At 46.1% G+C, this 17,138-nt stretch overlaps 1 protein-coding gene across 1 annotated transcript in view; it reads left to right on the top strand.

The window, feature by feature from the left end:
- Positions 1-10,985: 10,985 nt before the first annotated feature.
- ESYT3 (extended synaptotagmin 3) overlaps positions 10,986-17,138 on the top strand; it is a 57,580-nt gene continuing 51,427 nt past the window's right edge. The window contains exon 1 of the mRNA XM_060010054.1: positions 10,986-11,500. Within this exon, the coding sequence (XP_059866037.1) occupies positions 11,174-11,500 (327 nt within the window). The 5' untranslated portion in view covers positions 10,986-11,173. The remainder of the gene's footprint in view (positions 11,501-17,138) is intronic.

Here is a 17,138-nt window from a genome sequence, read left to right on the forward strand (position 1 = left end):
ATTTATTTATTTATCTATCTATCTATCTATTTATTGGCTGCGTTGGGTCTTCGTTGTTGCATGCGGGCTTTCTCTAGTTGCGGCGATCGGGGGCTACTCCGTTGCGGTGCACGGGCTTCTCATTGCGGTGGCTTCTCTTGTTGCGGAGCACAGGCTCTAGGCATGTGGGCTTCAGTAGTTGTGGCACGTGGGCTCAGTACTTGTGGTTTGCAGGCTCTAGAGCACAGGCTCAGTAGTTGTGGCACACAGGCTTAGTTGCTCCGTGGCATGTGGGCTCTTCCCGGACCAGGACTCGAACCCGTGTCCCCTGCATTGGCAGGCAGATTCTTAAACATTGCGCCACGAGGGAAGCCCAAGAGACACACTTTAAATATAAGAGCACAGATAAGTTGAAAGTAAAAGGATGAAAAGAGATATATCACACAAACAGTAAGAAACAGTAAGGACAGAAAGCTGGACAGGTTATATTCATATTCAAGACAAGGAGAACTATCAGAGATAAACAGTGACACTTTATTATAATGGTGAATTCATTAAGAGACAATTATAAATGTGTATGTACCTAATATCAGAGCTTTAAAATCCATGAAACAATATTTGACAGAACTAAAAGAAGAAAGAGACACACCAACAACCACAGTTGGAGATTTTAACGCTCCTCTCAATAACTTAAGAATAGAAAGACAAAAAGTCAGTAAGGATACAGAAGTTCTGAACTATACTATTAATCCTTTTGATCTAAATGCCGTATACAGAATGTGATACTTAACAACTGCAGAATACAACTTCCTTGAAAGCACACATGGAACTAAGATAGAGCATATGCTGGACCATAAAACAAAACAGCATATTTCTGAGGATTGAAATCATACAAAAGATGTTCTGCAACCACATGGAATTGAATTAAAAAACCAATAATGAAAAAAGTAAAAATTTCCAACTATCTAAAAATTAAATAGGAACTTCTAAATAATCAATGGATCAAAGAGGAAATTACAGTGGAAAATAGGATAGTTCTTAACTGAACAAATAAAATACTATATCATATTGAACCTAAACCTGACATAAGAGTAAATAAAATACCTGAATAGTCATAGGTGTTAGTGAAATTAAATTAATAATTAAGAACCTTCCCACAAAGAAAATTCTAGGCCCAGATGATTTCATTGGTAAACTCTACCAAACATCAAAGGAAGATATAATATAAACCACATACAGACTCTTTCAAAAATAAAGGAAAAAGGAAACTTCTCACCTCATTGAAGAGGCCAGCATAATCCTGATATCAATAACTGACAAGGAAAGAAAATTACAAGAATGGAACATTTCAGACCTATATCCTTCATGAATACAGATGCCAACATTCTATTAGCAAAATATTTACAAAGCAAATACACTAATAAATTAAAAGGATAATACCTTTTATGGGTTTTTTTCTAGGCATGCAGGGTCAAATGTACACAACCATTTAATTTAATACCCATAAATCAATCACCATAATTTGCTGTGTTAACAGAATAAGGGGGGAAAACTGTATGATCATCTCCACGATTCAGAAGAAGCATTTAATCAAATTCAACATCAAATTCAGCAAACTAATATAAAAGGGGAAGTTTCTTAATCTGATGAAAGGCATCCTTAAAGAATTACAGTTGAATCATGCATAACGATAAAATATTGAATGCTTTCCCTCTAACAGCAGGAACAAAACAAGGATTTTTCTCTCATTCTATTCAGCATTGTACTGGACGTCCTAGCTGTTCCAAACAGGCAATGGAAAGAAATTAAAGATATAAAGATTGAAAAGGAAGAAGTAAAAATGTGCTAATTGGCAGATAACATGATTGTATTTTTGATTGTATTTTTAGAATATCTAAAAGAATCTACAAGCAAACTAGTAGGTTAAGTTAGTGAACACAGAGTCAATATACAAAAATCAACTGTATTTCTATATGCTAGCCACTAGAACTAGAAAATAAAATTTAAAAATCAACACCACTTACCATAGCATCAAAAATGTTTAAAACCTAGGAGTAACTCTTACAGAAATTGTGCAAGTCTTCTATTCTGAAAGCTACAAACATTGTCCTAAATGAATGAACAAATAAAACCAAGCCTCAAACTACAGAAGTCCTTACTAAATGAATGTATATAATATGTTCATATGTTCACGGTTGAAAAACTCAATATCGTTAAGATGTTATAGGCAAGATTCTAAAATGGGCCCATGATCGCTGTCCTCTGGTATTAAGTCTTGTATAATCTGATGTGTCCCCCTTGAGTGAGAGCAAGACCAGTGGCTTGCTTCTAGCCAACAGAACATGGCAAAGGTAACAGGCTATCACTCTTGTGATTATGTTATGATAAATACAGGCAGTCTTCACTTTGCACCGTAGTGTAGGACAAGCTGAAACCGTTCAAAGTGAGCTTAATAATCTGATTAGTTTAAGACAAAACTTAATGGGAAAAATTCTGATTAGTTCCTGACCTTTAAAAATGCTTGACAAAACATTAAAATCTCCCATACTGTTAATTATAAATATGTCGGGAAATGAGAAAAATAGTAAAGCTAATATTTATTTAGGACACTGTAATTTAAAATATTGGAAACATTGGCAGTAACTATCAAGACTAAAAATTCACATATCCTATTACCAAGCAATTCTACACAAGCCCAAGAGAGTATAAGTCCGCCTAAAAATATGTGCAAGAATTTTATAGCAGTTTTATTTATTATAGCCAATAACTTTTTTAGAACCCGCTAAATTTCTGTCTTCAGGAAAATGAATCAATAAATTGTAGTATATCCATACAATGGAATATTACATGGCATTTTCCAAAAAAATCATGCATACAACAACACAGATTAATGTCTAAAACATTGAGTTGAGCAAAAAAGCCAGACACAAAGGTATACATACTCTTGGGCTACTGTTGGATTTGATTTATATTAAGGTCAAGAACAGGCACATCTAATCAATGGTAATAGAAATCAAAAGAGTGTTTACCTTTGGACATGGGTAATAACTGGGAAGAAGCAAGAGGAAAATTTCTGTAGTGATAAAGATGATCCATATCTGGATCTGGTAATAATACTGATGTATAATTGGTGAAGATTTGTTAAACTATACCTTTAAGATCTGTGAATTTTACTATATGTAAATTATGTTCAATAAAAATATATAAAATTTAAAGAGAATGTTTGTAAAGGTTTCAATACAGTGCTTTGCACACAGTACGACCTGAATAAATGTTAGCAATTTGTTATTTTAAAAACTTGTAGGATGCAGTTGTAGCAGTGCTTAGAGGGAAATCTATAGCTCTAAATGCACATACTATAAGAGAAAACAGGTTGAAATTATTATCTTAATTTATATCTTAAGAAGCTAGCTAAAAGAAAAAAATACAAGCAAAGTAAATGCAGAGAAAGTAGAACAGAAATAATTAAGAAGCAGAATCATTGAAATAAGAAGCAGACATAAAATAAAGAAATTAATTGAAGCCAAAAGTTGGTTATTAGAAAAGATTAATAAAATCAATAAACCCCTAACAAGACTGATTAAGGGGACAAAAAGAGAAAACACAAAGTACCTATAACAAGAATTTAAAAGGAACATTACTACAGATCCTACAGACATTTAAAAAAATAATATTATAAACACTTCTATGCCAGTACATTTTTAAATTTAAGTTAGATTGAAAAATTCTTTGAAACTACCTCACAATTAGTTTCGAAAACACAACTGATTAAGAAAAGAAAGAAAAATTTAAGGTCTTATAATTATTAAGGCAATTTAACATGAAATATAGAATCACTGGGTTGAAGCTGAGGGACTGGAGGTAGAACTGCTGCCAGTGTGGATTTGTGCAATTGGACAGCCCGCTAGTTTTCAAGAAGGGCAGTGAGGACAGAGGGGACTGCCAATCTCTCACTTGGTCCCTGTTCCTGCAGAGCTAGGTTTGCACCTTGGCCAGCACTGGCATGCATTACATAGTAGTGATTGCAGCAGCCGTGACAGACCTCCAAGTGGGGTTGAGCTGCAGTGTCAGTGTGGATTACCTGAGAGACCAGTGACCTTCCACAGCGGGCACTCCTGTCACTCCTGCACTTCCGCCACTCCTGTATCTGCCAGTCCCGGGAGGATCTGTGGGACACGATCTTCTATCGTAGGTGTCACCCAGGCAGGGACATGAGGAGCAATTTCCGGGTGAGTAACAGGACTGTAACTGACAACAGATCCCAGATCAAAGAAACACATGTGTGAAACAGAATAATTGGTTTCTGACAACACTGTGTGGGAGAAGATGCTAGATAGAGATTCTCTGCTGAAAACTAGGACTGCTGTCTGAGGTCAGGGGAGTGCTTTTGCCTGCTTCTAGTCACAGGAAGAAGAAGCTCAAAATTATATCAGGTCCCTAAAGAGTAGAGTGGAGTACGTTAGTAAAAAATATATATTAGCTAGCCAATCAAGCCAGAAGAATAAAATTAGGGGCTTCCCTGGTGGTGCAGTGGTTGGGAGTCCGCCTGCCGATCCAGGGGACACGTGTTCGTGCCCCGGTCCGGGAAGATCCCACATGCCGCGGAGCGGCTGGGCCCGTGAGCCATGGCCGCTGAGGCTGCGCGTCTGGAGCCTGTGCTCCGCAGCGGGAGAGGCCGCAGCGGTGAGAGGCCTGCGTACCGCCAAAAAAAAAAAAAAAAAAGAATAAAATTAGAACATAAGCTTCCCAAGGCAAGAGTTTTGTCTGTTTTATTCATTGCTTTATCTCTTGTGTTCTATACAATGTCTGGCACATAGAAGACCCTCAGTGAATACTTACTGAATGAGTGAATGAAAGAGCCAAAGACGAAGGTGGAATTAAACACCAGATTGGAGGATCTAGGCCTGTTTTTGGAAAATGAGAGGAAATCAATTTTTCACAGGTTACAAGATAAAGGAAAGGATATTGGGTAAAAATCAAATAAAAATACTAATATCAAAACTTTCAGATCATGTTTCCACACTAAAAACATCCACTAATGGATTATAAGTACAGTCAGAATTTGAATTATTGACAGATATTAAATGATTATCTACCACAACAGGTATAAACATCTAATATAACCCAGCAGCCTACGCTTTTCAATTGAGGAATGATAGTTGCAGGTTTCCTTCATAATAGTAGGGCCTAAAGAAACATTACCAACACACTTAAGGGAGATCTAATAATTCTTAAATATGTATATATGCTTCTGGAAAGATAAAACTTTTTTGTAATCAAAAAGACTTACTTATTCCAAAAGTGACAACATTCATGGATTTATTTCAGCCAGGTGCTGTTAGTGGGAAGTAGAAGTGGGAGACAAGTGTGAATAGAATAAGGGGCTGGGGGTCTTGGACACTCTTCCTGGAGATGGGGAGAGGCCATCCACACAATAGGCTGGATGCTGGTGAATTCAAACAAGAGATCAAGAAAGCCTCACTGCAGTGGTCACTGTACCATACTTCTTTTGCTAAAAGTAAGTCCTATTCTCACATTTCCTGGCATTTTTCATTTCATAATTTGAGTGGCAGATCTCATGTCTACTTGTACTTTTGCAGAAAAAAACCTGAGAACTTTGTTTTCTGCTGGCCTCATTTAAAATGCATTTACCATCTGCAGAGTAACATACTATGAATGAGGAGCTACCTGAAAACTATTTTGGGTTCTGACTTTTTTTCCCGATTTTTCTCTGATTTTTTTTTTTTTTGGCCTTGTCTGGCTCCAACAATTCTAGTGGTTGTTTCCTCCCCCACCTACTGCTACCACCTTAATGAGCATATGGATGTTATTTTGATCTCTTTGTTTTATAACCAACTATAAAATAATTTCCATGTTTAATACAGACCTCATAGAGATTTTGTGGGAGTGATACTGCATCACTCCAGTTTCTGCTTCTTTCTTCCTCCCCATTTTGGAGGAAAGAAAGAAAAAAAGAACCACAATCAAAACTAGCTCTGCTTGGGCTTCCCTGGTGGCACAGTGGTTGAGAGTTGGCCTGCCGATGCAGGGGACACGGGTTCGTGCCCCGGTCTGGGAAGATCCCACATGCTGCGGAGCGGCTGGGCCCGTGAGCCATGGCCGCTGAGCCTGCGCGTCCGGAGCCTGTGCTCCGCAATGGGAGAGGCCACAACAGTGAGAGGCCCACGTACCGCCAAAAAAAAAAAAAAAAAAAAAAAACTAGCTCTGCTTATATGTCTTTGTACAAATGGAGAAGTGAGGAAAGATATAAACCAAACAGAAACATTGATCACACATGGAGTGCATGATTTTAAACTTCTTTATATACCTTTGTATTATTTGTTAAAGCAAGCATGAATTACTTTTGTAATTTCCTGAACGTGAATAAACTAAATTTGACAAACAAATGAGAAACATTATGGTGTTTCCTAAAAAAATTAAACATGGAATTACCACATGATTCAGCAATTCCACTTCTGGGTATATACCCCAAAGAATTGAAATCAGGGCCTCAAACAGATATTTGTACACCAAAGTTCATAGCAGCATTATTCATAAAAAGCAAAAGATGGAAACAACCCAAGTGTCTATGAATGGAGGAGAGGATAAAAAAAATGTGGTATATACACACAGTGGAATGTTATTCAGCCTTAAAAAGGAAGGAAATTCTGACACATGATACAATATGAATGAACCTTGAAGACATTGTGTTAAGGGAAATAAGTCGGTCGTAAAAAGATAAATATTCCACTTATATGAGGTATGAAGAGCAGTCAAGTTCATAGAGACAAAAAATAAAATGGTGGGTGCCAGAGGCTGGAGGTAGGGGAGAACAGGGAGTTATTGTTTAATGGGTACAGAGTTTCAGTTTGGGATGATGAAAAAGTTATGGAGATGGATGGTGTGATAGTTGCATAATGATGTGAATGTACTTAATACCACTGAACTGTGCACTCAAAATGGCTAAGACATTAAATATCATGTGTATTTTATCACAATAAATTTTTTCTTCATTATACAGGGACTTCCCTGTGGTCCAGTGGTTAAGACTCTGTGCTTCCACTGCAGGGGGCATGGGTTCAATCCCTGGTTGGGGAACTAAGATCCCAAATTCCGCGTGTAGCTCGGCCCCCAAAAAAAAAAAAAACGAAAGAAAGAAAATTATATAGATAATACACAAAAACATTCTTGCTATAAGTCAAACAATACAGACAAAACTAAAGTCTTTCTTGACAACTTTCCTATCCAGATACATAGCTTTAAAGACATTGGGTCTTATTTAATCCTCATCACCAGCCCATGATTTAAATATTATAATGATCTCCATTTTACAGATGAAGAAACTGCCCTGCAGAGAAGTGAAGGACCTTCCCTGGAGTCAGAAAGTCCTCCAGTCTAGATTAAACTCAGGCAAACGAATTACAGACTGTGCTCTTGCCTCTCTCTTTGTGTCACACTCTGGCTGGGCACCGAGGACATAAGATCTATTGGACACAGCCACTGCCCTCATGGAATTCTCAGGCTGATGGAGAGGGTAGACAAAATTAGTCCAGCCCCACGTGCAAATGTAACAGTTAAACAACTGACATCTACAGAGCAGAGGCTCTTTATCTTTCTGTTCCAAAAGAGATGCTTTTACTAGATATTATTTCTTTTAAAGATGAAGTTGTATGGGCTTCCCTGGTGGCACAGTGGTTAAGAACCCACCTGCCAATGCAGGGGACACAAGTCCAAGCCCTGGTCCGGGAAGATCCCACATGCGGTGGAGCAACTAAGCCCGTGAGCCACAACTACTGAGCCCGCGTGCCACAACTAGTGAAGCCCGCGTGCCTAGAGCCTGTGCTCTGCAACAAGAGAAGCTACCACGAGAAGCCCACGCACTGCGACGAAGAGTAGCCCCCACTCGCCACAACTAGAGAAAGCCCGTGCGCAGCAGTGAAGACCCAATGCAACCAAAAATAAATAAACAGATAAATTTAAAAAGAAAAGATGAAGTTGTATGTAGACTTTTTTAAAAGTTGGGTCTCAACTCAAATGTCACCTCCTCAGAGAGCCCTTTCCAAATCACTTGGGTTAAAACAGCCCTCTGCCCCTTGCCAGTCACTCTCTCTCATACAACTGACTGCCTTTCCTCACAGCATTTTCCCTTACCTGCTATTTTCTGTTCTTTATTCACTTGTTTGTTGTCTGTGTTCCCCACTAGAATGGCAGCTCTGTGAGAGCAGGGATCTTGTCCATTCTGTTTACACTGAATCTCCTGTGGCTAGAACAGTGCCTGGCTCTTAGTCAGTGGCTGTATTAGTTTCCAAGGGCTGCCATATCAAAGTACCACAAACTGGGTGGCTTAAAACAACAGAAATTTATTCTTTCACTGTCCTGGAGACTAGCAGTCCGAAATCAAGGTGTTGGCACGACCAAGCTCTCTCCGAAGGCTCTCGGGAAGAATCCTTCCTTGTCTCTTCCTAGCTCTGGTGGTTGCCAGCGATCTTTGGCCCTTGGTTTTGTACTGCATCACTCCAGTTTCTGCATCTTTCTTCACATGGCCTTCCTCCCTTTGTATATCTCCTCTGTGTCTCTGTTTCCAAATCTCTCTCTTGATCAGGACACCAGTCGTTGGATTTAGGACCCACCCTAAGCCAGAATGATCGCATCTTAACTTGATTACATCTACCAAGACTCTATTTCCAAATAAGATCCCATTCACAGGTACCAGGGGTTAGGACTTCAACATATTTTTTTTGGTGGGGGGACACAATTCAACCCACAATAACAGCCAGTAAATATACTGAACAAATGAGCTAGCGTTCTCTGGAAAATTGGTATAATATGATGAATTCTCAAATGGGTTCAGGCAAAGGGTCTGGAAGTCATCATTTCCCCCAGGTTTTGCTATGATCAAACAGAACATAAAATGTCTTTTGCTGGCTGTAGTAACCAAAGTAGCATGTCCAGGTCAAGGAAAATAATGGCTCCAATGTTCTAGGCACAGATTTGACCTCAGGTGGGATATCGAGTTTTAGATGCCATATTCTCAATGTTATATATTTAATTTATGAGAGTAACGTAATGACATTATAAATAAATTTGGAAAAGAGAGAAAAGAAAATCAACCATAATCCCACTTCCCTAATGTACCTTAGAGGAAATTTATGTGGGGATCATTCCGGTTAGAGGGAACAGCAAGTACACAAACCTTGAGGCATAAATGAGCTTGGTGTGTTCAAGGAGCAGAGAAGGCAGTGCAGATGGGGTAACCACGTCCCGCCAGGTGTTCCAGGTCTCATTCTGGACATCAGCTCCCAAATCAACAACGTTCCTTCTCTGGTAATCCTCCCCAAACACACTAACCCAGGAGGGGGCTGTGGTGTAAGACCTGGTGTGTGTTAAGAGGGAAGGGGATAATAGATACAGTTGGGTCCTCTCTCCAAGGCATTTGGAATTGGGAAGGATAAGGGTCAAGCAGTCTCTCTGTGAAGCTCTGTGACCCTGGAAGCTGTGAGGAAGATGCTGTGTTCTCTACTTCAGCCAAAGGCAAAGGAGGCAGGTCAGCGAGGAGAGCAGCAGGGTTGCTGAGCCGAGTCCAGCCAGTTAACTTCCGGGTCCATCCATCATGGGAGTCAGCTGCATTCCTGCCTCAGGTTCCAGGGGCCTTCCCTAGAATCCCTATCATACTTTCTCATTCCTTTAGCTCAAGTTGACCTGGGTCAACCACTAGAGGAGTGTTTTGAGAATGGAGTTCTGTGGTCAAATAATTTGGGAAACAGTGGGTTAAATCAAATATAATAGCTTTTTATCTGCAGGACTTCTCAGAACCTTTAATAGGATTAGGTACATTCAAAAAGGAACTCTCCAAAAAGGAACGCAAGTGAGATGCATTTCCTACATTGACTTCCTAGGTTACCCTGGGAAATGTAGTGTAACAGAATGTTAAGCTGGGAAGTTTCAGCTTCTGCTTTGGCCAGTCCTGGAAGACCAAGAACAACAGAGGAGGGTCCAGCTATTATGACCACTAGGAACACACGTGTTGCTGAAAAAACTCATCACAGCCAGTAATTTTATCCAGGAAAGTGGAAGGAAAAAGCCAGAAAGACAGAGAGATACCTGAAGGACAGAGGAAAAGAGAATTCAGTTACATTGTGCTTGCTGTCCGTTGGGTCTGGTCCTTCAGTAAAACTACTGAAAGAGTGTAGAATAATTCCAAATCATTTGTCAACTCCAAAATCACATTCCAGTAATCGACGTGCTCACTCAGGTGAGCCGCCTAAAATGCATGTCACCCACAAGACCTTCACCTGCTCTGATCATTCAGAAAGGATTAGGTAGAAACCTTGGGCTTCACAACTGGCCGCCGAGCACCCCAGGGCTTGCTCATTATTTCTCTTGTTAGTCACCATCGCTGGCGGTACCGGGCGCCCCCAAATGAGGAGGACTGGCCCGGCCCGGGAAACTCCCGATCTGATTGATGCAGAGAAGGATGTTCCAAACTGACACCCAGCACAGAGGGTGGGAGTGCAGGGTAGAGAGTGCTGTGGGGCAGAGGAAGGACCCTGAGCTCGACCAGGTGGGGCGGGGCGCTAGGTCTAAGCTTTATAGGTGCAAGAGGAGGGGGCAGCGATACAGGGCTCTAAGGTCCACCCAGGGAGCTCAGACACAGGGCGGGGCCCACCCTGGGGCTGGGAGGCCCTCGAATGCCCAGGTAAGAGCCTACTACATTCGCCTGCACATTGCAGACTGGGTGTAGGAAACAGGTTTTAGGTGATGTTTATCCATGACAACCCATTTGTCCACATGCCTCGGTGAGTCATCAACTGCCTGGGGTAGGACCTGGGTGTGGCAACTGCAACCTCTTCGGATGCCTGCGCGGGACACTGCGTCTGAAGGCTGCCTCAACACAAGGTTGCTTTTTTACACCTCCTTGGCGCCCGCTGAGCAGCCTGACCCCGCCCCCTTCCTCCTGGGCCCGCCCCCGGGGGCGGAGACATCCGGAGCTGCGGGCTGGGCGAGGAAGGGAGCGCGGCGGCGGCTCAGCGGATTCCCAGTTTAGAACTCGGAGTTTGGGGCGCGGAAACTGCGCGGGCGAGTCAGCCAGGGAGTCAGCCAGCCTCCCCCTTGGAGGACAGATGTGACCGGGCGTCGCGGCTCGCGGACCTGACCTCAGGTGAAGCTCTCGGAAAGGGCAGACGGAGACGAAGAGATGCCAGCGGAGGAGCCCTGCGCCCCCGGCGCCCCTGGTGCCCGGGGGACCGAGCGCGCGCCGGGCCCCGAGCCGCGCCTGTCCAGCCAGCTGCTGCCCGAGCTCTGCACCTTCGCGGCGCGCCTGCTGTTCTACCTGGTGCCCGTCTATCTCGCCGGCTACCTGGGGATCAGCTTCACCTGGCTGCTGCTCGGCACTCTAGGGTGGATGTGGTGGCGCAGGAACCGCCTCGGGAAGCTCGGGCGCCTGGCGGCCGCCTTCGAATTCCTAAACAACGAACGCCAGTTCATCAGTCGCGAGCTGCGGGGCCAGCACCTACCCGCCTGGGTGAGCCGGGCCGAGCCGGGCGGGGGTCGGAGGTGGGGCGGATGCCCTTGAAGGTTCGGAAAGGAACCTGCGGTCTTCCGGGGAGCTGGGGCGCGCAGACCCGAGGGAGGGAGGGAGCCTGGAGACCCGCACACCTGGTCCCCCACGGATCGCGGCGCAGAAACCCTGGGGGCGGTGGCCGTGTCCCTCGCCGCGGCGCCCCTCGGCCTCATTGCCACTTCTGGTCCGGCTGTGCTGGCAGCGGGAACCTGGGTTTCACCTGAGGGCCCAGAACCTGGGAGAAAAATTACGGACGGGCCACACCCAGGAGAAAAACAAGGGCGTCTGGGACTCTGCAAAGTTAACTCGTGAGGGAAGCAGTAGACACTTCTTCCACCCGCCTGTTGAGTGAAAGAAGAAACGCAGGGCACAGCGCTGACAAATACAGCTGTGACAGAAGCTGGCAGACTGGTTGCCTTTGGCAGAGGCCCGGTCAGAGGGAGGGGCTCGAGATGGGAGTGCCGGGATGGGGTTGCCAGGGGGGAGGGGAGAGGCCGGCGGCCGCCGCGCTGGCTCGCGGGCTTCTCTCGCTCCCTCGCCTGGTAGAGATGCTCAGACGCACCGAGACACACCCACACACACACTCACACTCTACAGCTACAAAACCATCTCCTGGTGTGGAATGGCCTGGACTATGGCTTCTCAAAGGCTTCTGGGTCCTGAGAATCACTTGGCCCACTTAATAAAAACAAGTTTTAGGCCTCACCTCACAACCCCCAGGTGGGACTGAGGAACCTCAGTGAGTCTTATGATCAGGTGAGTTTGGGCCACCAACTGCAAGAGGGGCATTCAGTCTAAGACTTGGTCTGCAGCAAACCCCCTTCTCTGGATGATGAACTGGTGTTGGTTGTCTCTGATTTCTTCCAGAAACATTCAGGCACACAGGGAGAGGTGTCCAGAGGCCACCAGACCCCTCATTTCCCCTGGCTTGAGGCCTGTACTCTAAAATCCAGCCAGGCTATAGGTTCCTCACACTTGCCCATGACAGTAACATCTGAAGTGGGTTGAGAAGATATTAGAAAGGCCTGTGTATACTTATTTTATGTTAAAAGAGAAATTAAGCCTTATTGCATTAGTTTTCCAGGGTTGCCATAAAGTACTACGGAGTGGGTGGCTTAAACAACAGAAATGTATCAAGATCAAGGCGTCAGCAGGGTTGGTTTCTTCTGAGGCCTCTCGTTAGCTTGTAGTTGGCTATCTTCCCCTGTGTCTTCACATGGTCTTCCCTCTATACTTACCTGTGTCTGAATTTCCTCTTCTTATAAGGTCATCAGTCAGGTTAGATTAGGGCCCACCCTAATGGCCTCATTTTAACTTAATCACCTCTATAAAGACCCTATTTCTAAATACAGTCACATTCTAAGGGACTGGGGGTTAGGACTTCAACATATAAATTTTGGGAAACAGAATTTAGCCCATAATACTAATATATGGACTGACAGTAAAGCTTTGTAAATAGGTTTGCATATATATTGGGTAGCAGCCATGGAGACAGTGTTTGGGGCCTGTCTCGCCCAGACCTTGGTTTTCTTGCATGAAAGGGGATTGATGGCTTGTGATCGTGGAAAATGTGGACACAGAGAGCAGGCTTGGACCTGTTCACACTCCTTGTTCACTGTTGAGGGAGCCCAGGCTGCCTGTCAGACCTCTGTCATGACCCCCATGGCAGCCTCAGCCCACGAGGGTGGGCCCGTGATACCTCACCAAGTGACATCCCTTTCTTTCTGCCCCTCCTGGTGTTAGGGAGGCCTCCAGACACTTAGCTGTATGCAAAGGCAACGTTTCTGAAATTGGGGTAAGAATCAGAATCTGTAGGGGCCTTGACACCCCCAATCCCCCAACACCCCCCACCCACAAATGCCATAGAAACCGTTCTGGCTCCTCTTGGGGGAGGGGTCCCCGGAACTACGTGGACATAGCCAACAGGGAGCTCAGCCTGATGGATGAGACAGAGCACAAGTTCTCCTGGTTCTCACCCCCATAAACCACACCCCAGGCCTGACACAGCTGGGTGCAGGGACACACAGAGGAAGACGACGGTGTCTCACCTCCCAAGAGGGCAGTCTGGGGCGGGAGGCAGATGCGTAACAGGTAGTTCCATAGAGGTCTCAGGGAAGCTGGAAACAGGAGTCTGAACAGGGTCCAGTCCGGGGTCAAAGGCCTGGAGGGAAGGGCACCCTACCTGGTTTCCACATCAGATTGTCCCCAGACCACAGCCTCCTGCCTCCTTGGCAGGGTCCTGGGAAGGGCCTGGCCTCCGCCTATGTTCTCCAGACCCTTCTGGCAGGCTTGGCTGGCCAGTTTGCTGAGCCAGGGCCTGGATAACCTTTGAGATTGAGGCAGTGGTACCCAAAGGGCAGTCCAAGCGGAAGGGGGCTTGCGAGCACAGCATGGAGGCGCTGTGCGGCTGGTATCTGAGGGCTACTGTGTGGTTCGGCCTGGCTGACGTGTGCGGTGTAGGCTGAGGGACAGGGGCCAAACTGAGGCAGGTCTGATGGAGGTTGGGGCTGATTCTGAAGGCTGAAAGGAGTCTGGGCAAGGTTTAGGAAAGGCCCTGGAACAAGCAGCATGCAGGGAGGAGTGAAGCTGGAGGAAAGAGACCAGTTGAGAAAGTGATTTGAGCCAAGATGGCCGTAGTGGAGACTAAGAGCTGAGGGTGAGAGCTGTGCGGAGGCGGACTCCAGGTGCTTGGTGGCCTCTAGAGTGCAGTGAGGGAGGGATCAGGGCCTTCTGCTTTCTGATTTGGGGAGCTGGGTGCCCATTACTGGGACTGGGAATCCAGAATGTGATGCAGGTCTGGGGAAGTGGGTTGTCTGTGTGAACACCTGGAAGAGCACGCACGTAGACGTAAATGTGGGCTTTTGGACCCGCCTCAGGAAGGTTTCCAAGCCCAAGGATGATGTGGAAAATCTGGAACCTACTTGGTTGAATATCCTTCTTCTGGCCTCTCCCTGCCTCCTGAGGACACACACTGTTTATGAAGACAGAGGGACGTGGCTCCCGTGTGGTAGGGACAGAGTGACCCTTGTCCACAATTTCAGAGCATGGTGTCTCTATCTTACACGTGGACCTTTCAGCACACTCCTTCCTGTTTTAAGAACTGGTGTTCTTGCATGAATGGGGATTGATGGCTTCTGACCTCCTTTGAGAAGTATTTTTACTAATTAACCAGTAGTCAGGGGGTTGAAGAAAAGGTCTTGAGGGCCTCGCAGCCGTGCAAGTCATCACCCAGCACCCAGCGCATGAGGGTGGATCCCAACCCCCCTGCTGCTTGCCCAACTGTGTGTGCACCTTGCTCTAATTTGCACCAAGTCCCTGTGAGGGGACGGAGGCCAAGGCCAGGCTGAGCCAGAGCCCAGAGGCCATCGCTCTCCCCTGCCAGGCCACAGCGGTCCGTTCTCAATGGAGCTGTTCTTTCCAGCCCCATTAGACTCCTTCTCAACACTTCGCTCCAAGCTGCTGCCTCAGGGTGGTCAGAGAAGTTGCTTTCCCTCACTGGGTCTCATTGTCCCCACCTGTAAAAACCTGTTAAAGGGGGTTGTTTCCGGTCCAACTTGAGAGGCCTGCTCCTCCTCTGGTTCCCTTCCATGGAACATACAGCTCAAGGAAAGGATTCTTCTGCTTTAGAAGGGGTCACGAGTGAAGATGCTGGGGAGCCCCTTGGCTTGTGGACGTGGCCTGGCCACATGGAGAGAAGGCAGTTCGTCTTCTGAACAGGGGAGCGGCTGCTGCCTGCTGTTTACATGCGAATGTTCCTCTCAGTCAGTTTTTAGACATATTTTTCAAGAAATAAGGAGCCTTGGGCTTTCCTGGTAGCGCAGTGGTTGAGAGTCCGCCTGCCGATGCAGGGGACGCGGGTTCGTGCCCTGGTCCGGGAAGATCCCACATGCCGCGGAGCAGCTGGGCCCGTGAGCCATGTCCGCTGAGCCTGCGCGTCCGGAGCCTGTGCTCCGCAATGGGAGAGGCCACAAGAGTGAGAGGCCCGCGTACCGCAAAAAAAAAAAAAAAGAAAGAAATAAGGAGCCTCTTCGATCAGCCCACCTTGCCAGGGCTGGGGGCCGTGGACAGCACAGTGACCAAACTGGAACCCTTGATCCCACAGAGCTGGTGACACCCCAGCTCCACCACTCACCTAGCTGTCGGCCTCGAAGGCTCAGTTTCTACATGCATTTGCGATGAGTTGAGTCTGAAAAGCTGCTTGTTCGAAGCCTGGCACGAGTACATGCTGAGGGGGGCTGTCACTGTATCCTCCTCAATTTCCCAGGCCTCCTAACTCTCCCTTTTTCTAATACGAAACTCATTACCAAATGGCCCAGCAGCAAACATGGCTCCAGGGATGGACGGCTGCCGGGGGCAGCACCCGTCGGAGACTCCTGCCTGGCCCTCAACCCTTCCTGGGGTTCCGTTCATGGAATTCCAGCTCTAGTGCTCCAGAAACTTCCCGTCTGGTCTTCAGAGTCAGTCCTTCATGCTCTGGGCTCTTCAAGACCCTTCCTGGGGTAACTTTTGCTGCTTGATGCCTCCCCGCCCCCGAGGCCTGGGCCCTGGCTGGAGTTCCAAGGCTGCCTCCCGGATCTGTGGCCGATCTGCCCTGCCCTGCCCCATGTTTATGGGTTGCTCATTGAGCCCGAGACAGCAGGCAGAGCCGGCCCCTCTGTGGGAATGTCCCCAGTGACTTTGGGGGAGCCACTGGGAGGTGTGAGCTGCGCCCCGATGACCCGTGAAGGCCGCCACCCAGCCACACAGAGGAGCAGGGGACTGGGGCCTTGCCTGCCCTTCTGCCTGCTCCCACCCCGCCATTCAGAGTTACTTCTCCTGGCGGAGTCCCAAGGGTTTTTAAATCTCAGGAAACCTAGAGTTCATAGCCCAGAAGTGTCCCCACGTGCTGGAGGAAAGTGCTTCCCCACTCCCCTTCCTCTATGGCAAATAAAGAAGAGACAGTTAAGATGTTTCCTGCCCCAGTGGGAACTATTAAAGGGACAAAGCCCTGTTCTCTTTACACACCCTGTCACTTCAAGTCAAGGGGATGAGACTTGCGTCCCTTGGGCCACACTGGGAGTCAGGGCTCAGCTCCGGTGTACCCTCTTTCTGTAGGATGCCAGGTGGGACTGAGAAGTCCCATCCCAGTGTGCCCGGGGTCACTGGTCCTTGAAATGCTCACAGTGAAAAACCAAGGAACTCAGCCGGACACGGGGTGTTTCAAGACCCCAGATTCACCCACTCCATTCTTTTGCCCGTACTGTGTTTACTTTCTAAAGTAACTGGTTAAAAATCTCATTTTTCCGGTTATAAAAGTGCAAATATCCCCATGTTAGAAAATTTGGAAATGGTCCACAAGTAAATATTAGAGTAAGCATTTACGTTCCTGCCACCCGGAGATACACCCTATGTTTGGGTGCACTTCCTTTGTATAAAAGGTCTATGAAAAGTCTTTTGAAAACTTGTACCTTTGAAAAATTTTTTGTTTTTATGTCCTTAACATTGTCTTACAAACATTCTTCAAAAACATTCTTAAGGATTATGATATCCTTAATACGAATAGACCAGAAGTTACCTGACCATTTCTGTAACATCACTATTTTGGTTACGTCCCAGTTTG

Source organism: Delphinus delphis, chromosome 4, assembly GCF_949987515.2.
Source record: "Delphinus delphis chromosome 4, mDelDel1.2, whole genome shotgun sequence".
NCBI lineage: Eukaryota > Metazoa > Chordata > Mammalia > Artiodactyla > Delphinidae > Delphinus > Delphinus delphis.